Below are 25,760 nucleotides of genomic sequence, written 5' to 3'. Positions count from 1 at the left end.
GTGCCGACCATGCTGCCCTTCTAAACTAAAAAATCTTCTGCACTTCCGGGGTCCGTATCCCTCTATTCCCATCCTATTCATGTATTTGTCAAGATGCCCCTTAAACATTACTATCGTCCCTGCTTCTACCACCTCCTCCGGCTCCCACTACCCTCTGTCTAAAAAACTTGCCTCGTACATCTCCTCTAAACATTGCCCCTCGCATCTTAAACCTATGCCCCCTAGTAATTGACCCTTCTACCCTGGGGAAAAGCCTCTGACTATCCACTCTGCCTATGCCCCTCGTAATTTTGTAGACCTCTATCAGGTTGCCCCTCAACCTCCGTTGTTCCAGTGAGAACAAACCGAGTTTATTCAACTGCTCCTCATAGCTAATGCCCTCCATACCAGGCAGCATCCTGGTAAATCTCTTTTGCACCCTCGCTAAAGCCTCCACATCCTTCTGGTAGTGTGGTGATCAGAATTGAACACTATACTCCAAGTGTGGCCGAACTACGGTTCTATACAGTTGCAACATGACTTGCCAATTCTTATACTCAATGCCCCGGCCAATGAAGGCAAGCATGCCGTATGCCTTCTTGACTACCTTCTCCACCTGTGTTGCCCCTTTCAGTGACCTGTGGACCTGCACACCAAGATCTCTCTGACTGTCAATACTCTCGAGGGTTCTACCATTCACTGTATATTCCCTACCTGCATTAGCCCTTCCAAAATGCATTACCTCACATTACAAACCCACAATCTCTGCCAGATAGAAGGACAAGAGCAGCAAATGTACAAGAACGGCAAGTTCCCCTCCAAACCACACGCCATCCTGACTTGGAACTATATCAACATTCTTTCACTGCGGCTGGATCAGAATCCTGGAACTCCCCAACAACATCGAGTGTACCCACACCAAATGGACTGCAGCAGCTCAAAAGAAAAAACAATCGCCCTGATGCTATTTTTCAACCCGTTGACCTGGATTGTTGAATTGCACAAATGGAGTTCTTGCTGTTCGGAGGTGTGTAGAGGTCTTGTATTGTCCCAATATCAAGGGCAATAAATGCTGGCCTAGTCAGCGAGGCCCGCATCCCAGGAAAACAATTAAAAAATGAGGACTAGCCACACAAACAGATCATAAATTGCTTTCTCTTCCAGTAACTATTCGGCCTATCGTCCATCCAACTTCTTTTCAAATTGGGTTCAACGCCACTCTTTTAAGTTCTTTTTAGATAGAACATCCAGGTTCAATGTTAAAATGACACGCCCACAAACCAGACAGCTGAAAGGCTGGCAACAGGCTTTAAACAAAATGACAAGAAGGGCTTACCGTGGAGCCACAGATCTAGGGTTTTATCCAATGTGTTCTTCATAGCAAGAAGAAACTCGGGGTTGATGAGTAGTCCAGTGGTGCTGTTTTTAAATTTATCCTGGAGACAGACAGAGTTGTAGAACTGCTGCATCAATTTGATCTGCCACAGCTCGAAGGTCTCCGACATCTCTTTCCGTTCTAATCGGCGCACAGCCTGAGATGGAAGGAGTAAACAATACTGAATGGCGCAGTCTTTCCCAAACCGAGTCGGACAACACAACGCAAATTTCTTAAGTTAAAAACAAACACAATTTAATCAAGATTTACTGAGGAAAATGCAGTGGAGCTCACTGTTGAACTACTTATTGACTGAGTACATGGATTGTTCTGGCTTCATTTCGTTTAAACGAAACCATTTAAAACATGCAATGGATGTCCCACTCCCTAAATGCATTTGTTGTGCTCAAACTTTTTAAGTGCTTGCAGAAAGACTGCAGGAACGACCGCTGAAAGTCACCTCTCTGTGACATCCCTGTGACTCAACAGCAAAGCCCACCAGATGAAACGGGAGTCGGGGCTACAAGTGACACCCAGATCACATCAGGAGTACCATTGTTCTATGTACATGCATATAGGAGAGCAAAGTACACTGCAGATCCAGTGCATTGAGACATGGAACGGTCACAGGTGGGTTCATGGTTGAAACCTTTTACAAGTTCCAGGTCTTGACCTTGGCTGAACAAAGTGGGAGAGTCAGCATGGCCACCCTTCTATATCTTCCCAGTGACTGTTTACATGTGCACCTTCATATAAAGAGAGGCACTAGATGACGGGACAGGAGGACCTGCCCAACTGACTGACACTACGGGATGTGGATAAACAGAAATCTAGCAATTCAAATCCATAACTTCCAGAAGGATCAGGCAAAGCCATAAAAAAAGCAAAATAAGTTGCTACTTTTAATCATTAGGGGCAGTGCGTTCAAGAGGTAATGCTCGGGTTGTTTGTTGGCACGGTTGCACAGTGGTTAGCACTGGCACCTCAGTGTCAGAGACCTGGATTCAATTCCAGCCAGTGTGTGGAGTTTGCATTTCTCCCCGTGTCTGTGTGGATTTCCTCCGGGTACAGGTCAGATGGATTGGCGCATAGTATCCAAAGATGTATAGGTTAGGTGAGGTTATGGGGTTGCAGGGATAGAACTGGGGAGTGGGCTGAGGTAGGGTGCTCTTTCAGAGGATCGGTGCAGACACGATGGGCCAAATAGCCTCCTTCTGCACTGTAGGAATTCTATGGTTCTATGGTTACTAACTCTTCTGGCACGGACACAGAATTTACAGTGCAGAAGGAGGCCATTCAGCCCATCGAGTCTGCACCAGCTCTTGGAAAGAGCACCCTACCCAAGGTCAACAACTCCACCCTATCCATATGTCATGCACCTTTTTTTTCTGACTCCACCAGTGTATTCACCACCACAAGAACATAAGGAATAGGGTGAGGAGGTGACCATACAGCCTGCCGAGTCTGTTCCACCATTCAACATGACCATGGTTGATCTTAAGCTTCAGTTCCAGTTTCCTGCCTGCTTCCCAACCTGGTGACAGTGAGTGTAGAAACCTAACTAAGTGGAAGAGGCTACTTGACAACCTGGAACAACACTGCTCCTTAACTGCATGAGGTTTACTGTCAATGCACATGAGATCCCCGAATGATAATGGTTGGAAGAAATTGATTGCTCAGCACCTTCTAATGGGGATGCCTCAGAGGAAACTGCCAGGGCTTTGGCCACGGAGTACACAGTTTTTGGCACTTTCCTGGGAAGTAATCAGTAACCCTTTTCTCACGTAGAATAAATTGTTTTACGTTCCGTAATTGTGCATTCCTGATTAGTACAAGCTGGAAAGCTTCAACAGCACGTCTCGTTTCGGGAATACTCAAGTTGTGCCCTACCAAATGAATATGCCTATGAATTTTTAGGAACAACTGATAGGAAATTTGGTGGGAATGGGTTTCATAGAATCCCTACCGTGCAGAAGGAGGCCATTCAGCTCAGAGAATCTGAAAGCGCACCCTACACCGGCCCATTCCCTCGCCCTATTGGCAGAACCCCACCTAACTTCATGCTCCTCGCCTCAAGTGAAGTTAGCGTGGAGCAGAGAGATAGCAGAAACAGGAAGGGGAGAAAATGGTGAAAATGCACACAACACAGCCCACAAGATCTCGGTTTTACCTGGTCAATGGCTATATATGTAGGTAACATTTCTGGCTTCTCCTGAGTAACACATTCATATAAGATGGATGAGAACAAGTCCAGCACATCCTGTTTCTGAAGGGAGAGAATGGATTTATTGTTAATAGCATAATATTGTTTTTCATAATGACTAAAAGGTATACCATAACAATAAGTAATAAACTACCTTCCGTATTGTCTTGTGCATAGATGAAATGGGGATTACTAACTTCTGCACTCATTCATACTGGGCCAGAAGATGATTTTAATGGCAATCTCTAGAGCTGCAATCTCACATCTCCAGGTTTTCGGAATGCTAAACAGCTTTCAAGAGCGCCATGCAGCAAAATTTCAAGTCTTAAAAAGGATAAATCACCGCAAAACCCAAATGACGATATTTGCTTCCCTTGATGGAAAAACAGAACCTGCGGAGCATGAAATGCCCGAGGCTTCCAGCTGCTGAGCTATGACATATCTACCTCATTAGTGCTGCCTCACCCAGTTGTTACACAGTGCCTCGAGGTCACTGCCAGTGTTGCAATTACCAGTACTCATTAAGGTAACTAAAGCAGCTGTTCTGACAGCTCAGGGAGTGGCAGAGAGCTGTCCTGAGCTGAACTGTCCCACCGTTTACCTCATGGCTCTGTGCAGAAGCTGCTGGCCTCAGGCAAAGCTGCAGCTGGAGTGCGATTAAAAAAAAAAGCTGAAAAACTCAGCACGTCTCGCAAACGGAGTTGACGTTTCGCATTCAATACGACCCTCGGTGGCAGCTGATGCCACACGGGACTCGAAATATCAACACCGTTAATCTCTCCACCAATACTGCCTGACAACCTGAGTTTATGCAGCCACTTCTGTTTTCTCTGAAGGTCACCAGCATGAACAGTATTTTGCTTGCAGTTGGAGAGTGATAATTGATCGCAGCACTCTGCATTGACTGGGAGGGAGCAATAAGAAGCCTGCCTCAGTCTTCAATGTTCAACACTACTTGGGGGTTTGTATAGAACATGGAACATTACAGCGCAGTACGGGCCCTTCGGCCCTCGATGTTGCGTCGACCCGTGAAACCATCTGAAGCCTATCTGACCTACACTATTCCATTTTCATCCATATGTCTATCCAGTGACCACTTAAATGCCCTTAAATTTGGTGAGTCTACTACTGTTGCAGGCAGGGCGTTCCACACCCCTACTACTCTCTGAGTAAAGAAACTGCCTCTGACATCTGTCCTGTATCTATCTCCCCTCAATTTAAAGCTATGTCCCCTCGTGTTGGTCATCACCATCCGAGGAAAAAGACTCTCACTGTCCACCCTATCTAACCTTCTGACTATCTTATATGTCTCTATTAAGTCACCTCTCAGCCTTCTGCTCTCTAACGAAAACAACCTCAAGTCCCTGAGCCTTTCCTTGTAAGACCTTCCCTCCATACCAGGCAACATCCTAGTAAATCTCCTCTGAACCCTCTCCAAAGCTTACACATCCTTCCTATAATGTGGTGACCAGAACTGCACGCAGTACTCCAGGTGCGACCGCACCAGAGTTTTGTACAGCTGCAGCATGACCTTGTGGCTCCGAAACTCAATCCCCCTACTGATAAAGGCTAGCACACCATATGCCTTCTTAACAGCCCTATTAACCTGGGTGGCAACTTTCAGGGATTTATGTACCTGGATGCCGAGATCTCTCTGTTCATCTACACTACCAAGAATCTTGCCATTAGCCCAGTACTCTGCATTCCTGTTACTCCTTCCAAAGTGAACCACCTCACACTTTTCTGCATTAAACTCCATCTGCCACCTCTCAGCCCAGCTCTGCAGCTTATCTATGTCCCTCTGTATCCTATAACATCCTTCAGCACTATCCACAACTCCACCGACCTTCGTGTCATCTTCAAATTTACTAACCCATCCTTCTACACCCTCTTCCTGGTCATTTATAAAAATGACAAACAGCAGTGGCCCCAAAACAGATCCTTGCGGTACACCACTAGCAACTGAACTCCAGGATGAACATTTGCCATCAACCACCACCCTCTGTCTTCTTTCAGCTAGCCAATTACTGATCCAAACCGCTAAATCACCTTCAATCCCATACTTCCTTATTTTCTGCAATAGTCTACCGTGGGGAACCTTATCAAACGCCTTACTGAAATCCATATACACCACATCAACCGCTTTACCCTCATCCACCTGTTTGGTCACCTTTTCAAAAAACTCAATAAGGTTTGTGAGGCATGACCTACCTTCACAAAACCGTGTGGAGTATCGCTATTCAACTTGTTCTTTTCAAGATGATTATAAACCCTATCTCTTATAACCTTTTCCAACATTTTACCCACAACCGAAGTAAGGCTCACAGGTCTATAATTACCAAGGTTGTCTCTACTCCCCTTCTTGAACAAGGAGACAACATTTGCTACCCTCCAGTCTTCCAGCACTATTCCTGTCGACAAAGACGACATAAAGATCAAGGACAAAGACTCAGCAATCTCCAACCTGGCTTCCCAGAGAATCCTAGGATAAATCCCATCTGGCCTAGGGGACGTATCTATTTTACACTTTACAAAATTGCTAACACCTCCTCCTTGTGAACCTCAATCCCATTTGGCCTGGTCGACTGAACCCGAGTATTCTTCTGAACAACATTGTCTTTCTCCAGTGTAAACACTGACGAAAAATATCCATTTAACGCTTCCCCTATCTCCTCTGATTCCACACACAACTTTCCACTACTATCCTTGATTGGCCCTAATCTTACTCTAGTCATTGTTTTGTTCCTGATATACCTATAGAAAGCCTTAGGGTTTTCCTTGATCCTATCCGCCAACGACTTTTCGTGTCCTCTCCTCGCTCTTCTTAACTCTCCCTTTAGGTCCTTCCTGGCTAACTTGTAACTCTCAAGTGCCCTAACTGAGCCTTCATGTCTCATCCTAACATAAGCCTTCTTCTTCCTCTTGACAAGTGCTTCAACTTCCTTAGTCAACCACGATTCCCATGCTCGACAACTTCCTCCCTGCCTGACAGGTACATACTTATCAAGGACACACAGTAGCTGTTCCTTGAAAAAGCTCCACATTTCGATTGTACCCATCCCCTGCAGTTTCCTTTCCCATCCTATACATCCTAAATCTGAATAGCATCATAATTGCTTTTCCCCCAGCTATAATTCTTGCCTTGCGGTATATACGTATCCCTGCCCATCGCTAAAGTAAACATAACCGAATTGTGACCACTATCACCAAAGTGCTCCCCTACATAAATCTAACACCTGGCCGGGTTCATTACCCAGTACCAAATCCATTGTGGCATCGCCCCTTGTTGGACTGTCTACATACTGTGTCAGAAAAGTCTCCTGCACACACTGTACAAAAACTGACCCATCTATAGTACTCGTGTGAGCCCTGAGTGTCGGCAGTGCTGGGTTCATCCGCAATGCCCGTTGCGATCAAACAGTTTCCCTGCCCCTGCATTAAGGTTTATTTGAGAATAATTACGAGGAATTAACAGCAAAAAAATAAAAATGCTGGAAATCTGGATTAGAACAAGAAAATGCTCAAAATATTCAGTCGATGAAGTGCAATTTCTTATGGGGAGGGGGAGAAATAGGAACAGAGCTAACTTTCAGCTTCAAAATCCTTCACCAGAAAATCACACTGTACTCCAGTAACAGACTGTGAGAATCACACTGTACTCCAGTCACAGGTCGTGAGAGTCACACTGTCCTCCAGTCACAGACTGAGAATCACACTGTACTCCAGTCACAGACAGTGAGAATCACACTGTATTCCAGTAACAAACTGTGAGAGTCACACTGTACTCCTGTAACAGACCATGAGAGTCACAATGTACTCCAGTAACAGACAGTGAGAATCACACTGTACTCCAGTAACAGACCGTGAGAGTCACACTGTACTCCAGTAACAGACCGTGAGAGTCACACTGTACTCCAGTAACAGACTGTGAGAGTCACACTGTACTCCAGTCACAGACCGTGAGAGTCACACTGTACTCCAGTAACAGACTGTGAGAGTCACACTGTACTCCAGTAACAGATAGTGAGAATCACACTGTACTCCAGTAACAGACTGTGAGAATCACACTGTACTCCAGTAACAGATAGTGAGAATCACACTGTACACCAATAACAGACTGTGAGAATCACACTGTACTCCAGTAACAGACTGTGAGAGTCACACAGTACTCCAGGAACAGACTGTGAGAATCACACTGTACTCCAGTAACAGACCATGAGAGTCACACTGTACTCCAGTAACAGACCATGAGAGTCACACTGTACTCCTGTAACAGACCATGAGAGTCACACTGTACTCCAGTAACAGACCGTGAGAATCACACTGTACTCCAGTAACAGACTGTGAGTGTCACACTGTACTCCAGTAACAGACTGTGAGTGTCACACTGTACTCCAGTTACAGACTGTGAGAGTCACACTGTACTCCAGTAACAGACTGTGAGAGTCACACTTTACTCCAGTAACAGATAGTGAGAATCACACTGTACTCCTGTAACAGACTGTGAGAGTCACACTGTATTCCAGTCACAGACAGTGAGAATCACACTGTACTCCAGTAACAGATAGTGAGAATCACACTGTACTCCAGTAACAGACTGTGAGAGTCACACTGTATTCCTGTAACAGACTGTGAGAGTCACACTGTACTCCAGTAACAGACTGAGAGAGTCACACTGTACTCCAGTAACAGACTGAGAGAGTCACACTGTACTCCAGTAACAGATAGTGAGAGTCACACTGTACTCCAGTAACAGACTGTGAGAGTCACACTGTACTCCAGTAACAGACTGAGAGAGTCACACTGTACTCCTGTAACAGACCATGAGAATCACACTGTACTCCAGTAACAGACTGTGAGAGTCACACTGTACTCCAGTAACAGACCGTGAGAATCACACTGTACTCCAGTAACAGACTGTGAGAGTCACACTTTACTCCAGTAACAGACTGTGAGAATCACACTGTACTCCAGTAACAGACTGTGAGTGTCACACTGTACTCCAGTAACAGACCGTGAGAATCACACTGTACTCCAGTAACAGACTGAGAATCACACTGTACTCCAATAACAGACTGTGAGAATCACACTGTACTCCAGTAACAGACTGTGAGAGTCACACTGTACTCCTGTAACAGACCATGAGAGTCACACTGTACTCCAGTAACAGACTGTGAGAGTCACACTGTACTCCTGTAACAGACCATGAGAGTCACACTGTACTCCAGTAACAGACTGTGAGAATCACACTGTACTCCAGTAACAGATAGTGAGAATCACACTGTACTCCAGTAACAGACTGTGAGAGTCACACTGTACTCCAGTAACAGACAGTGAGAATCACACTGTACTCCAGTCACAGACAGTGAGAATCACACTGTACTCCAGTCACAGACAGTGAGAGTCACACTGTACTCCAGTAACAGACTGTGAGAGTCACACTGTACTCCAGTCACAGACAGTGAGAGTCACACTGTACTCCAGTAACAGACTGTGAGAGTCACACTGTACTCCAGTAACAGACTGTGAGAGTCACACTGTACTCCAGTAACAGACTGTGAGAGTCACACTGTACTCCAGTAACAGACTGTGAGAGTCACACTTTACTCCAGTAACAGATAGTGAGAATCACACTGTACTCCAGTCACAGACAGTGAGAATCACACTGTACTCCAGTCACAGACAGTGAGAATCACACTGTACTCCAGTAACAGACTGTGAGAGTCACACTGTATTCCTGTAACAGACTGTGAGAGTCACACTGTACTCCAGTAACAGACTGAGAGAGTCACACTGTACTCCTGTAACAGACCATGAGAATCACACTGTACTCCAGTAACAAACTGTGAGAGTCACACTGTACTCCAGTAACAGATAGTGAGAATCACACTGGACTCCAGTAACAGATAGTGAGAATCACACTGTACTCCAGTAACAGACTGTGAGAATCACACTGGACTCCAGTAACAGATAGTGAGAATCACACTGTACTCCAGTAACAGACAGTGAGAATCACACTGTACTCCAGTAACAGATAGTGAGAATCACACTGTACTCCAGTAACAGACTGTGAGAGTCACACTGTACTCCAGAAACAGACCATGAGAATCACACTGTACTCCAGTAACACTGTGAGAATCACACTGTACTCCAGTAACAGACTGTGAAAGTCACACTGTACTCCAATAACAGACCGTGACAATCACACTGTATTCGTGTAACAGACCACGAGAATCACACTGTACTCCAGTAACAGACTGTGAGAATCACACTGTACTCCAATAACAGACCGTGAGAACCACACTGTACTCCAGTAACAGACCGTTAGAATCACACTGTACTCCAGTAACAGACTGAGAGAGTCACACTGTACTCCAGTAACAGACCGTGACAATCACACTGTACTCCTGTAACAGACCGTGAGAGTCACACTGTACTCCTGTAACAGACCGTTAGAATCACACTGTACTCCTGTAACAGACCCTGAGAGTCACACTGTACTCCAGTAACAGACCGTGAGAATCCCACTGTCCTCCAGTAACAGACCGTGAGAGTCACACTGTACTCCTGTAACGGACCATGAGAGTCACACTGTACTCCAGTCACAGGCCGTGAGAATCACACTGTACTCCTGTAACAGACCGTTAGAATCACACTGTACTCCTGTAACAGACCCTGAGAGTCACACTGTACTCCAGTAACAGACCGTGAGAATCCCACTGTCCTCCAGTAACAGACTGTGAGAGTCACACTGTACTCCAGTAACAGACAGTGAGAATCACACTGTGCTCTAGTAACAGACAGTGAGAATCACACTGTACTCCAGTAACAGATCGTGAGAGTCACACTGTACTCCAGTAACAGACTGTGAGAGTCACACTGTACTCCAGTAACAGACTGTGAGAGTCACACTGTACTCCAGTAACAGACCGTGAGAGTCACACTGTACTCCAGTAACAGACCGTGAGAGTCACACTGTACTCCAGTAACAGACTGTGAGGGGTAAAAATGCTAGGATCCCAAAGAAGGTCTTACAAAAAACAAAATCCAGGGGGGGGCTAGCCCTTCCGAATCTACAATTCTACCACTGGGCAGCAACAGCCGAGCGAGTAAGGGGATGGATCCAGGAGCCAGAGGCTGAGTGGGTGCGTGCGGAGGAGGCCTCCTGCATGGGAACCTCCCTCCGGGCCCTCGCCACGGCAGCACTCCCATCCCCACCCAAAAAACACTCCAGCAGCCCAGTGGTGACAGCCACCCTCCAATCCTGGAACCAACTGCGGCAGCAACTTGGCCTGACCAAAATGTCGAACAGGGCTCCCATCTGCAACAACCATAGGTTCACACCAGCACTGACTGACGCCACCTTCAAAAGGTGGAGGCAGGACGGGGGGACACTGACAGTCAGGGACCTATACACGGACGACAGGATCGCAACACTGGACGAACTGACAGAGAAATTTCAGCTAGCTGGGGGGAACGAGCTACGGTACCTGCAGCTCAAAAACTTCCTACGAAAGGAGACAAGGACGTACCCACAACTGCCACGACAGACACTACTGGAAGACCTACTGGACGCAAGTATCCTAGAGAAAGGGAACTGTAGTGACATGTATGACCGACTGGTAGATAGGGACGAAACCGTACTGGACGCAACAAGAAGGAAATGGGAGGACGACCTGGGGATGGAGATAGGGTGGGGACTCTGGAGCGAAGCACTGCATAGGGTCAACTCCACCTCCACGTGCGCAAGGCTCAGCCTGACGCAACTAAAAGTGGTACATAGAGCCCACTTAACAAGAACCCGTATGAGTAGGTTCTTCCCGGAGGTGGAAGACAGATGTGAACGGTGCCAAAGAGGCCCGGCCAACCACGCCCACATGTTCTGGTCTTGCCCCAGACTCGTGGAGTACTGGACAGCCTTCTTCGAGGTTATGTCCAAAGTGGTGGGAGTGAGGGTGGAGCCATGCCCGATAGTGGCGGTCTTCGGGGTTTCAGAACAGCCAGATCTATTCCTGGGGAGGAGGGCGGACGCCCTTGCCTTTGCCTCCCTGATCGCCCGCCGTAGAATCCTGTTTGGCTGGCGGTCAGCAGCACCGCCCAGAGCTGCGGACTGGCTGTCCGACCTCTCGGAATCTCTCCAAATGGAGAAAATCAAATTGCCATCCGAGGGTCGGACGACGGCATTCCACAGAACGTGGGAGCCATTCATGCAACTGTTCCGGGACCTATTTGTGGCCAATGTACAAGAGGAAGAATAGTCGGGGGAGGTAGCGGGAGGGGGGGGGGGCTACGGTTCGGTACGGGGGTTCGATGGCTAGCTAAGGCCCAAAACCAAACTAAATAAACATGTTGAGGGGGGGGGGGGGGGGGGGGGGGGGGGGCGGGCGAGTTACTCTACGAAGGATGGCTTACCTGTAACTAGTATGTTAATTTTGCGTTGTTTGTTTGTTTTTTTTTGTTCTTTTCTCTCCTAACAATTTGTAATTTGTTCAATATAAAAATATGAAAAAGCTGAATAAAAAACATTTTCATTAAAAAAAAAGTAACAGACCATGAGAGTCACACTGTACTCTAGTAACAGACTGTGAGAATCACACTGTACTCCTGTAACAGACTGTGAGAGTCACACTGTACTCCAGTAACAGACTGTGAGAGTCACACTGTACTCCAGTAACAGACTGTGAGAGTCACACTGTACTCCAGTAACAGACCGTGAGAGTCACACTGTACTCCAGTAACAGACTGTGAGAGTCACACTGTACTCCAGTAACAGACTGTGAGTGTCACACTGTACTCCAGTAACAGACTGTGAGAGTAACACTGTACTCCTGTAACAGACTGAAAGAGTCACACTGTACTCCAGTAACAGACTGTGAGTCACACTGTACTCCAGTAACAGGCCGTGAGAATCACACTGTACTCCTGTAACAGACCGTTAGAATCACACTGTACTCCAGTAACAGACTGTGAGAATCACACTGTACTCCAGTTACAGACAGTGAGTCACACTGTACTCCAGTAACAGACCGTGAGAGTCACACTTTACTCCAGTAACAGACCGTGAGAATCCCACTGTCCTCCAGTAACAGACTGTGAGAGTCACACTGTACTCCAGTAACAGACAGTGAGAATCACACTGTACTCCAGTAACAGACCATGAGAGTCACACTGTACTCCAGTAACAGACTGTGAGAGTCACACTGTACTCCAGTAACAGACTGTGAGAGTCACACTGTACTCCAGTAACAGACTGTGAGAGTCACACTGTACTCCAGTAACAGACTGTGAGAGTCACACTTTACTCCAGTTACAGACTGTGAGAGTCACACTGTACTCCTGTAACAGACTGTGAGAGTCACACTGTACTCCAGTAACAGATAGTGAGAATCACACTGTACTCCAGTAACAGATAGTGAGAATCACACTGTACTCCAGTCACAGACAGTGAGAATCACACTGTACTCCAGTAACAGACTGTGAGAGTCACACTGTACTCCAGTAACAGACTGTGAGAGTCACACTGTACTCCAGTAACAGACTGTGAGTCACACTGTACTCCAGTAACAGACTGTGAGAGTCACACTTTACTCCAGTAACAGATAGTGAGAATCACACTGTACTCCAGTAACAGACTGTGAGAGTCACACTGTACTCCAGTAACAGACTGTGAGTGTCACACTGTACTCCAGTAACAGACTGTGAGAGTAACACTGTACTCCTGTAACAGACTGAGAGAGTCACACTGTACTCCAGTAACAGACTGTGAGTCACACTGTACTCCAGTAACAGGCCGTGAGAATCACACTGTACTCCTGTAACAGACCGTTAGAATCACACTGTACTCCAGTAACAGACTGTGAGAATCACACTGTACTCCAGTTACAGACAGTGAGTCACACTGTACTCCAGTAACAGACCGTGAGAGACACACTTTACTCCAGTAACAGACCGTGAGAATCCCACTGTCCTCCAGTAACAGACTGTGAGAGTCACACTGTACTCCAGTAACAGACAGTGAGAATCACACTGTACTCCAGTAACAGACCATGAGAGTCACACTGTACTCCAGTAACAGACTGTGAGAGTCACACTGTACTCCAGTAACAGACTGTGAGAGTCACACTGTACTCCAGTAACAGACTGTGAGAGTCACACTGTACTCCAGTAACAGACTGTGAGAGTCACACTTTACTCCAGTTACAGACTGTGAGAGTCACACTGTACTCCTGTAACAGACTGTGAGAGTCACACTGTACTCCAGTAACAGATAGTGAGAATCACACTGTACTCCAGTAACAGATAGTGAGAATCACACTGTACTCCAGTCACAGACAGTGAGAATCACACTGTACTCCAGTAACAGACTGTGAGAGTCACACTGTACTCCAGTAACAGACTGTGAGAGTCACACTGTACTCCAGTAACAGACTGTGAGAGTCACACTGTACTCCAGTAACAGACTGTGAGAGTCACACTTTACTCCAGTAACAGATAGTGAGAATCACACTGTACTCCAGTCACAGACAGTGAGAATCACACTGTACTCCAGTCACAGACAGTGAGAATCACACTGTACTCCAGTAACAGACTGTGAGAGTCCCACTGTACTCCAGTAACAGACTGAGAGAGTCACACTGTACTCCTGTAACAGACCATGAGAATCACACTGTACTCCAGTAACAGACTGTGAGAGTCACACTGTACTCCAGTAACAGATAGTGAGAATCACACTGTACTCCTGTAACAGACCGTGAGAATCACACTGGACTCCAGTAACAGATAGTGAGAATCACACTGTACTCCAGTAACAGACAGTGAGAATCACACTGTACTCCAGTAACAGATAGTGAGAATCACACTGTACTCCAGTAACAGACTGTGAGAGTCACACTGTACTCCAGAAACAGACCATGAGAATCACACTGTACTCCAGTAACACTGTGAGAATCACACTGTACTCCAATAACAGACCGTGACAATCACACTGTATTCGTGTAACAGACCACGAGAATCACACTGTACTCCAGTAACAGACTGAGAGAGTCACACTGTACTCCAGTAACAGACCGTGACAATCACACTGTACTCCTGTAACAGACCGTGAGAGTCACACTGTACTCCTGTAACAGACCGTGAGAGTCACACTGTACTCCTGTAACGGACCATGAGAGTCACACTGTACTCCAGTCACAGGCCGTGAGAATCACACTGTACTCCTGTAACAGACCGTTAGAATCACACTGTACTCCTGTAACAGACCCTGAGAGTCACACTGTACTCCAGTAACAGACTGTGAGAATCCCACTGTACTCCAGTCACAGGCCGTGAGAATCACACTGTACTCCTGTAACAGACCGTTAGAATCACACTGTACTCCTGTAACAGACCGCGAGAATCACACTGTACTCCAGTAACAGACCGTGAGAATCACACTGTACTCCAGTAACAGACTGTGAGAGTCACACTGTGCTCTAGTAACAGACTGTGAGAATCACACTGTACTCCAGTAACAGATCGTGAGAATCACACTGTACTCCAATAACAGACTGTGAGAGTCACACTGTACTCCTGTAACAGACTGTGAGAGTCACACTGTACTCCAGTAACAGATCGTGAGAATCACACTGTACTCCAGTAACAGACTGTGAGAGTCACACTGTACTCCAGTAACAGACCGTGAGAGTCACACTGTACTCCAGTAACAGACCGTGAGAGTCACACTGTACCCCTGTAACAGACCATGAGAATCACACTGTACTCCAGTAACAGACTGTGAGAGTCACACTGTACTCCTGTAACAGACCATGAGAATCACACTGTACTCCAGTAACAGACTGTGAGAGTCACACTGTACTCCAGTAACAGACTGTGAGAGTCACACTGTACTCCAGTAACAGACCGTGAGAATCACACTGTACTCCAGTAACAGACTGTGAGAGTCACACTGTACTCCAGTAACAGACTGTGAGAGTCACACTGTACTCCAGTAACAGACTGTGAGAGTCACACTTTACTCCAGTAACAGATAGTGAGAATCACACTGTACTCCAGTAACAGACTGTGAGAGTCACACTGTACTCCAGTAACAGACAGTGAGAGTCACACTGTACTCCAGTAACAGACTGTGAGAGTCACACTGTACTCCAGTAACAGACCGTGAGAGTCACACTGTACTCCAGTCACAGACAGTGAGAATCACACTGTACTCCAGTAACAGATAGTGAGAATCACACTGTACTCCAGTAACAGACTGTGAGAGTCACACTGTACTCCAGTAACAGACTGAGAGAGTCACACTGTACTCCTGTAACAGACCATGTGAATCACACTGTACTCCAGTAACAGACTGTGAGAGTCACACTGTACTCCAGTAACAGACTGTGAGAGTAACACTGTACTCCAGTAACAGACTGTGAGAGTCACACTGTACTCCAGTAACAGATAGTGAGAATCACACTGTACTCCTGTAACAGACTGTGAGAATCACACTGGACTCCAGTAACAGATAGTGAGAATCACACTGTACTCGAGTAACAGACTGAGAGTCACACTGTACTCCAGAAACAGACCATGAGAATCACACTGTACTCCAGTAACAGACTGTGAGTGTCACACTGTACTCCAGTAACAGACTGTGAGAGTCACACTGTACTCCAGTAACAGACTGTGAGAGTCACATTGTACTCCAGTAACAGCGAGAATCACACTGTACTCCAGTAACAGTGAGAATCACACTGTACTCCAGGAACAGACTGTGAGAGTCACACTGTACTCCAGAAACAGACCGTGAGAGTCACACTGTACTCCAGTAACAGACCGTGAGAGTCACACTGTACTCCAGTAACAGACCGTGAGAGTCACACTGTACTCCAATCACAGTGAGAATCAAACTGTACTCCAGTAACAGACTGTGAGAGTCACACTGTACTCCAGTAACAGACTGAGAGTCACACTGTACTCCAATCACAGTGAGAATCACACTGTACTCCAGTAACAGACTGTGAGAGTCACACTGTACTCCAGTAACAGACTGAGAGTCACACTGTACTCCAGTAACAGACTGAGAGTCACACTGTACTCCAGTAACAGACTGTGAGAATCACACTGTACTCCAGTAACAGACTGCGAGTGTCACACTGTACTCCAGTAACAGACTGTGAGAGTCACACTGTACTCCAGTAACAGACTATGAGAGTCACACTGTACTCCAGTAACAGACTGTGAGAATCACACTGTACTCCAGTAACAGACTGTGAGTGTCACACTGTACTCCAGTAACAGACTGTGAGAATCACACTGTACTCCAGTAACAGACTATGAGAGTCACACTGTACTCCAGTAACAGACTGTGAGAGTCACACTGTACTCCAGTAACAGACTGTGAGAGACACATTGTACTCCAGTAACAGACTGTGAGAGTCACACTGTACTCCAGTCACAGACAGTGAGAATCACACTGTACTCCAGTAACAGACTATGAGAGTCACACTGTACTCCAGTAACAGACTGTGAGAGTCACACTGTACTCCAGTAACAGACTGTGAGAGTCACACTGTACTCCAGTAACAGACTGAGAGAGTCACACTGTACTCCAGTAACAGACTGTGAGTGTCACTGTACTCCAGTAACAGATAGTGAGAATCACACTGTACTCCAGTAACAGACTGTGAGAGTCACACTGTACTCCAGTAACAGACTGTGAGAGTAACACTGTACTCCAGTAACAGACTATGAGAGTCACACTGTACTCCAGTAACAGACAGTGAGAATCACACTGTACTCCAGTAACAGACTGTGAGAGTCACACTGTACTCCAGTAACAGACTGTGAGAGTCACACTGTACTCCAGTAACAGATAGTGAGAATCACACTGTACTCCTGTAACAGACTGTGAGAATCACACTGGACTCCAGTAACAGATAGTGAGAATCACACTGTACTCGAGTAACAGACTGAGAGTCACACTGTACTCCAGAAACAGACCATGAGAATCACACTGTACTCCAGTAACAGACTGTGAGTGTCACACTGTACTCCAGTAACAGACTGTGAGTCACACTGTACTCCAGTAACAGACTGTGAGAGTCACACTGTACTCCAGTAACAGACTGTGAGAGTCACACTGTACTCCAGTAACAGACTGTGAGAGTCACATTGTACTCCAGTAACAGCGAGAATCACACTGTACTCCAGTAACAGTGAGAATCACACTGTACTCCAGGAACAGACTGTGAGAGTCACACTGTACTCCAGAAACAGACCGTGAGAGTCACACTGTACTCCAGTAACAGACTGTGAGAGTCACACTGTACTCCAATCACAGTGAGAATCACACTGTACTCCAGTAACAGACTGTGAGAGTCACACTGTACTCCAGTAACAGACTGAGAGTCACACTGTACTCCAATCACAGTGAGAATCACACTGTACTCCAGTAACAGACCGTGAGAGTCACACTGTACTCCAGTAACAGACTGTGAGAGTCACACTGTACTCCAATTACAGTGAGAATCACACTGTACTCCAGTAACAGACTGTGAGAGTCACACTGTACTCCAGTAACAGACTGTGAGAATCACACTGTACTCCAGTAACAGACTGTGAGAGTCACACTGTACTCCAGTAACAGACTATGAGAGTCACACTGTACTCCAGTAACAGACTGTGAGAATCACACTGTACTCCAGTAACAGACTGTGAGTGTCACACTGTACTCCAGTAACAGACTGTGAGTGTCACACTGTACTCCAGTAACAGACAGTGAGAATCACACTGTACTCCAGTAACAGACTGTGAGAGTCACACTGTACTCCAGTAACAGATAGTGAGAATCACACTGTACTCCTGTAACAGACTGTGAGAATCACACTGGACTCCAGTAACAGATAGTGAGAATCACACTGTACTCGAGTAACAGACTGAGAGTCACACTGTACTCCAGAAACAGACCATGAGAATCACACTGTACTCCAGTAACAGACTGTGAGTGTCACACTGTACTCCAGTAACAGACTGTGAGTCACACTGTACTCCAGTAACAGACTGTGAGAGTCACACTGTACTCCAGTAACAGACTGTGAGAGTCACACTGTACTCCAGTAACAGACTGTGAGAGACACATTGTACTCCAGTAACAGCGAGAATCACACTGTACTCCAGTAACAGTGAGAATCACACTGTACTCCAGGAACAGACTGTGAGAGTCACACTGTACTCCAGAAACAGACCGTGAGAGTCACACTGTACTCCAGTAACAGACCGTGAGAGTCACACTGTACTCCAGTAACAGACTGTGAGAGTCACACTGTACTCCAATCACAGTGAGAATCACACTGTACTCCAGTAACAGACTGTGAGAGTCACACTGTACTCCAGTAACAGACTGTGAGAATCACACTGTACTCCAGTAACAGACTGTGAGAGTCACACTGTACTCCAGTAACAGACTATGAGAGTCACACTGTACTCCAGTAACAGACTGTGAGAATCACACTGTACTCCAGTAACAGACTGTGAGTGTCACACTGTACTCCAGTAACAGACTGTGAGTGTCACACTGTACTCCAGTAACAGACAGTGAGAATCACACTGTACTCCAGTAACAGACTGTGAGAGTCACACTGTACTCCAGTAACAGATAGTGAGAATCACACTGTACTCCTGTAACAGACTGTGAGAATCACACTGGACTCCAGTAACAGATAGTGAGAATCACACTGTACTCGAGTAACAGACTGAGAGTCACACTGTACTCCAGAAACAGACCATGAGAATCACACTGTACTCCAGTAACAGACTGTGAGTGTCACACTGTACTCCAGTAACAGACTGTGAGTCACACTGTACTCCAGTAACAGACTGTGAGAGTCACACTGTACTCCAGTAACAGACTGTGAGAGTCACACTGTACTCCAGTAACAGACTGTGAGAGACACATTGTACTCCAGTAACAGCGAGAATCACACTGTACTCCAGTAACAGTGAGAATCACACTGTACTCCAGGAACAGACTGTGAGAGTCACACTGTACTCCAGAAACAGACCGTGAGAGTCACACTGTACTCCAGTAACAGACCGTGAGAGTCACACTGTACTCCAGTAACAGACTGTGAGAGTCACACTGTACTCCAATCACAGTGAGAATCACACTGTACTCCAGTAACAGACTGTGAGAGTCACACTGTACTCCAGTAACAGACTGAGAGTCACACTGTACTCCAATCACAGTGAGAATCACACTGTACTCCAGTAACAGACTGTGAGAGTCACACTGTACTCCAGTAACAGACTGAGAGTCACACTGTACTCCAGTAACAGACTGAGAGTCACACTGTACTCCAATAACAGACTGTGAGAATCACACTGTACTCCAGTAACAGACTGTGAGAATCACACTGTACTCCAGTAACAGACTGCGAGTGTCACACTGTACTCCAGTAACAGACTGTGAGAGTCACACTGTACTCCAGTAACAGACTATGAGAGTCACACTGTACTCCAGTAACAGACAGTGAGAATCACACTGTACTCCAGTAACAGACTGTGAGTGTCACACTGTACTCCAGTAACAGACTGTGAGTGTCACACTGTACTCCAGTAACAGACTGAGAGAGTCACACTGTACTCCAGTAACAGACTGTGAGTGTCACACTGTACTCCAGTAACAGACAGTGAGAATCACACTGTACTCCAGTAACAGACTGTGAGTGTCACACTGTACTCCAGTAACAGACAGTGAGAATCACACTGTACTCCAGTAACAGACTGTGAGAGTCACACTGTACTCCAGTAACAGATAGTGAGAGTCACACTGCACTCCAGTAACAGACTGTGAGAATCACACTGTACTCCAGTAACAGACAGTGAGAATCACACTGTACTCCAGTAACAGACTGTGAGAGTCACACTGTACTCCAGTAACAGACAGTGAGAATCACACTGTACTCCAGTAACAGACAGTGAGAATCACACTGTACTCCAGTAACAGACTGTGAGTGTCACACTGTACTCCAGTAACAGACTGAGAGAGTCACACTGTACTCCAGTAACAGACTGTGAGAGTCACATTGTACTCCAGTAACAGCGAGAATCACACTGTACTCCAGTAACAGTGAGAATCACACTGTACTCCAGGAACAGACTGTGAGAGTCACACTGTACTCCAGAAACAGACCGTGAGAGTCACACTGTACTCCAGTAACAGACCGTGAGAGTCACACTGTACTCCAGTAACAGACTGTGAGAGTCACACTGTACTCCAATCACAGTGAGAATCACACTGTACTCCAGTAACAGACTGTGAGAGTCACACTGTACTCCAGTAACAGACTGAGAGTCACACTGTACTCCAATCACAGTGAGAATCACACTGTACTCCAGTAACAGACTGTGAGAGTCACACTGTACTCCAGTAACAGACTGAGAGTCACACTGTACTCCAGTAGCAGACTGAGAGTCACACTGTACTCCAGTAACAGACTGTGAGAATCACACTGTACTCCAGTAACAGACTGCGAGTGTCACACTGTACTCCAGTAACAGACTGTGAGAGTCACACTGTACTCCAGTAACAGACTGTGAGAATCACACTGTACTCCAGTAACAGACTGTGAGTGTCACACTGTACTCCAGTAACAGACTGTGAGTGTCACACTGTACTCCAGTAACAGACTGAGAGAGTCACACTGTACTCCAGTAACAGACTGTGAGTGTCACACTGTACTCCAGTAACAGACAGTGAGAATCACACTGTACTCCAGTAACAGACTGTGAGAGTCACACTGTACTCCAGTAACAGACTGAGAGAGTCACACTGTACTCCAGTAACAGACTGTGAGTGTCACACTGTACTCCAGTAACAGACAGTGAGAATCACACTGTACTCCAGTAACAGACTGTGAGAGTCACACTGTACTCCAGTAACAGACAGTGAGAATCACACTGTACTCCAGTAACAGACTGTGAGTGTCACACTGTACTCCAGTAACAGACTGTGAGTGTCACACTGTACTCCAGTAACAGACTGAGAGAGTCACACTGTACTCCAGTAACAGACTGTGAGTGTCACACTGTACTCCAGTAACAGACAGTGAGAATCACACTGTACTCCAGTAACAGACTGTGAGTGTCACACTGTACTCCTGTAACAGACTGAGAGAGTCACACTGTACTCCAGTAACAGACTGTGAGTGTCACACTGTACTCCAGTAACAGACTGTGAGTGTCACACTGTACTCCAGTAACAGACTGTGAGTGTCACACTGTACTCCAGTAACAGACTGTGAGTGTCACACTGTACTCCAGTAACAGACTGAGAGAGTCACACTGTACTCCAGTAACAGACTGAGAGAGTCACACTGTACTCCAGTAACAGACAGTGAGAATCACACTGTACTCCAGTAACAGACTGTGAGTGTCACACTGTACTCCAGTAACAGACAGTGAGAATCACACTGTACTCCAGTAACAGACTGTGAGAGTCACACTGTACTCCAGTAACAGACAGTGAGAATCACACTGTACTCCAGTAACAGACAGTGAGAATCACACTGTACTCCAGTAACAGACTGTGAGTGTCACACTGTACTCCAGTAACAGACTGAGAGAGTCACACTGTACTCCAGTAACAGACTGTGAGTGTCACACTGTACTCCAGTAACAGACTGTGAGTGTCACACTGTACTCCAGTAACAGACTGTGAGAGTCACACTGTACTCCAGTAACAGACTGTGAGAGTCACACTGTACTCCAGTAACAGACCGTCAGAATCACACTGTACTCCAGTAACAGACTGTGAGTGTCACACTGTACTCCAGTAACAGACTGAGAGAGTCACACTGTACTCCAGTAACAGACAGTGAGAATCACACTGTACTCCAGTAACAGACTGTGAGTGTCACACTGTACTCCAGTAACAGACTGAGAGAGTCACACTGTACTCCAGTAACAGACAGTGAGAATCACACTGTACTCCAGTAACAGACTGTGAGAGTCACACTGTACTCCAGTAACACTGTGAGAGTCACACTGTACTCCAGTAACAGACTGAGAGAGTCACACTGTACTCCAGTAACAGACTGTGAGAATCACACTGTACTCCAGTAACAGACCGTGAGAATCACACTGTACTCCAGTAACAGACTGTGAGAATCACACTGTACTCCAGTAACAGACAGTGAGAATCACACTGTACTCCAGTAACAGACAGTGAGAATCACACTGTACTCCAGTAACAGACTGTGAGAATCACACTGTACTCCAATAACAGACTGTGAGAGTCACACTGTACTCCAGTAACAGACTGTGAGAGTCACACTGTACTCCAGTAACAGACTGTGAGAGTCACACTGTACTCCAGTAACAGACTGTGAGAGTCACACTGTACTCCAATAACAGACTGTGAGAGTCACACTGTACTCCAGTAACAGACAGTGAGAATCACACTGTACTCCAGTAACAGACTGTGAGAGTCACACTGTACTCCAGTAACAGACAGTGAGAATCACACTGTACTCCAGTAACAGACTGTGAGAGTCACACTGTACTCCAATAACAGACCGTGAGAGTCACACTGTACTCCAGTAACAGACAGTGAGAATCACACTGTACTCCAGTAACAGACTGTGAGAGTCACACTGTACTCCAGTAACAGACTGTGAGAGTCACACTGTACTCCAGTAACAGACTGTGAGTGTCACACTGTACTGCATTAACTGACTATGAGAATAATTTCTACTCTTATACCAAGTCCAGAATTGCCCAAAGAAAAATATTCACATTAAGAACGTGGGAGAAAACGAGACAAGAGAAATTGCAAATGTTCAAGTACACAACTATCACACTCATAACAAACGTGCTGAGGACATCTATTGCGTTATCTCCAGAAGGTGAAACTACTCTCATCTCCTCAAGCTGATTGATATCTGATTCAGGAGGTTCAGTTGCCTTGTGTTGGCTCTGACTTCAGTATTTGTTTCATTTCCAACCAATAGTTTCTTACCAAACTGCAGCAAATAAGCCACTATTTCTTACGTTAACTGTTAAAACGGATTTTGGCTGAATTAGTGAAACACATTCTGTCCCTCGCTGTAATGAAGTCTAAGAACAGGTCAACATTTTGTTGATCATAACTAACTGCTTTGGCAAATATTCAACCCAACGTCAGAAAACAAGAGTTGTGGCGGGTTAAAAGTTTGGGCAGACTTTATTTCCGATGTAGGACTACGCAGCCCGGCAATGAAACGTATACAGAGCAATAGAGTGTCATGTGATAGTGCCACTGCAATAAGGAATGCTTACCTGCCCCTCTTTCTTTGAATGTTTGCAGAAGTACTCTGCAAACGACAGCAAAGCCGGGTCTGAGGTAAAAGCTGAAACAGCTTCAGGCTGTAAAGGAAGAACAGTGGGGGGTTTTAAAAATCTAATTGACACACAGGAGCCAAAAAACTAAATGAAGTGCTGAGCACTTTTGTCACCCGGACGCAGGAGTAGGTGAGAAGGAAGCAGTCTTCGTGGTTGTACCTTGATAGAAAGGAACTCGGGATTTCTGTGAGTGAATGTCTGAGCTAAAAGACTGCGGAAGCCTTTTGGATCCTCTGTGTAGGAGAGATGTCCCGCTCGGAGCTTGACATAAAGAAAACCATCTTTCGACAGAATTGATCTGAAATAAAGAGTCCATGAGAATTGGGCGGCGGCAAATCAATCGGTGCAGACAGCACAAAATTACAGCTTTCAAGTATTTCTGCACTCAACGAACGGACAGGACAAGGTACAGACAAAGAATTACAATGCAAGAATACTCACTGCAAACCTTGTGGTCCTTTAGAAAGATCCATCATAATCTCCCAATACTTGGGACCTTTGACTTTGATCTGTAAAGGATAAAGATCTTGTCAATTGTCTTTAATGTGGAGGCTGCTCATTTCTCTTAACCTGTCCCGATTATTACTTTATGATTGGATTGTATGCGGGACATGCGGTGATCTCGTACTGTGCCACTTAAGAAATTTCCAAATTAACCATGTTTAGTTTGATTTGCCTCTCGGAAGTCAATCAAAATGCCGCCTTTTGAGCGGAACCAAATGAGAGACCTATATAAAAAGAATAAGTGGACCATGTTAGTTTATCTTAGTTTTGCTCTCCCCATCTTGATACCCTACCACTAAAGGGTCTGCTCATTTATGAAGCTAAGAATTAGAAGGCTATTTTACCATGTGAAATATAAACCTATTCCCATATAATTGGGCAACGAATGGAAAAAAGCAAATATTTTCCCAATGTTATTGTTAGCTGCGAATTTCGTATTTAATCCAGTGAACAGCCAATAAAAATATAAATACGGAATTGAGTGCTGTAAGCAATCGTTTAAAAAGGGAGGTAGAGAGAAAACAGGGAATTAAAAACCAGTCAGCCTGACATTGGAAATGGGGGAAATTCTAGAGTCTGTTGTAAAAGGTTTAATAGCAGGGCACGTGGAAAACAGTGGCAGAATCAGACAGAGACAGCATGGATTTCTGAAAGGGAAAATCATGCTTGACACATGTACCGGAATTCTTCGAGGATGTAACTAGGAGTGCTGATGATTGGGAGTCAGTGTATGTGATTTATTTGGACTTTCAAAAGGCTTTCGACAAAGTCCCGCAGAAGAGATTAATGTGTTAAATTAAAGCGCATGGGATTGGGGGATTGAGGTGGATAGAAAACTAGTTGGCGGACAGGAAACAACGAGTTGGAATAAACGGGTATTTTTCCAAGCGTCAGGGAGTGACTTGTTGGGTACCACAGGGGTCGGTGCTGGGACCCCAGCTATTCACGATATGTATTAATGATTTAGATGAGGGAACTAAATGCAATGTCTCCAAATTTGCAGATGACATAAAGCTGGGTGGGAGGATGCAGAGACCTTGCAGTGTGATTTGGACAAGTTTAGTGAGTGACAAATGCAGTATAATTTGGATAAATGTGAAGTTATTCACTTGAGTAGCAAAAACAGGAAGACAAATTATTATCTGAATGGCTATAGATTGAGAGAGGGGAATGTGCAACGTGATGGGGTGTCCGAGTACACCAGTTGCAGAAGATAAGCAGGTGCAGCATGCGGTAAAGAAGGCAAATGGTGTGTTGGCCTTCATAGTGAGAGGATTAGAGTACAGGAGCATGGATGACTTGATGCAGTTTTTACAGGGTCTTGGCGAGGCCACAACT

General features: G+C 45.8%; 1 protein-coding gene across 1 annotated transcript in view; it reads right to left on the bottom strand.

Moving 5' to 3' along the window:
- Positions 1–25,760, bottom strand: part of anapc1 (anaphase promoting complex subunit 1) — a 309,365-nt gene that overhangs the window by 33,841 nt on the left and 249,764 nt on the right. Inside the window, exons 42-46 of the mRNA XM_038799110.1 lie at positions 24,360–24,427; positions 24,078–24,216; positions 23,856–23,942; positions 3,525–3,620; positions 1,316–1,511 (exon numbers count right to left, since the gene is read on the bottom strand). Of these exons, the coding sequence (XP_038655038.1) occupies positions 1,316–1,511; positions 3,525–3,620; positions 23,856–23,942; positions 24,078–24,216; positions 24,360–24,427 (586 nt within the window). The remainder of the gene's footprint in view (positions 1–1,315; positions 1,512–3,524; positions 3,621–23,855; positions 23,943–24,077; positions 24,217–24,359; positions 24,428–25,760) is intronic.

This window comes from Scyliorhinus canicula, chromosome 6 (genome assembly GCF_902713615.1).
Source record: "Scyliorhinus canicula chromosome 6, sScyCan1.1, whole genome shotgun sequence".
Taxonomy (NCBI): Eukaryota; Metazoa; Chordata; class Chondrichthyes; order Carcharhiniformes; family Scyliorhinidae; genus Scyliorhinus; species Scyliorhinus canicula.
This window is presented reverse-complemented; position numbering and strand designations above follow the sequence as displayed.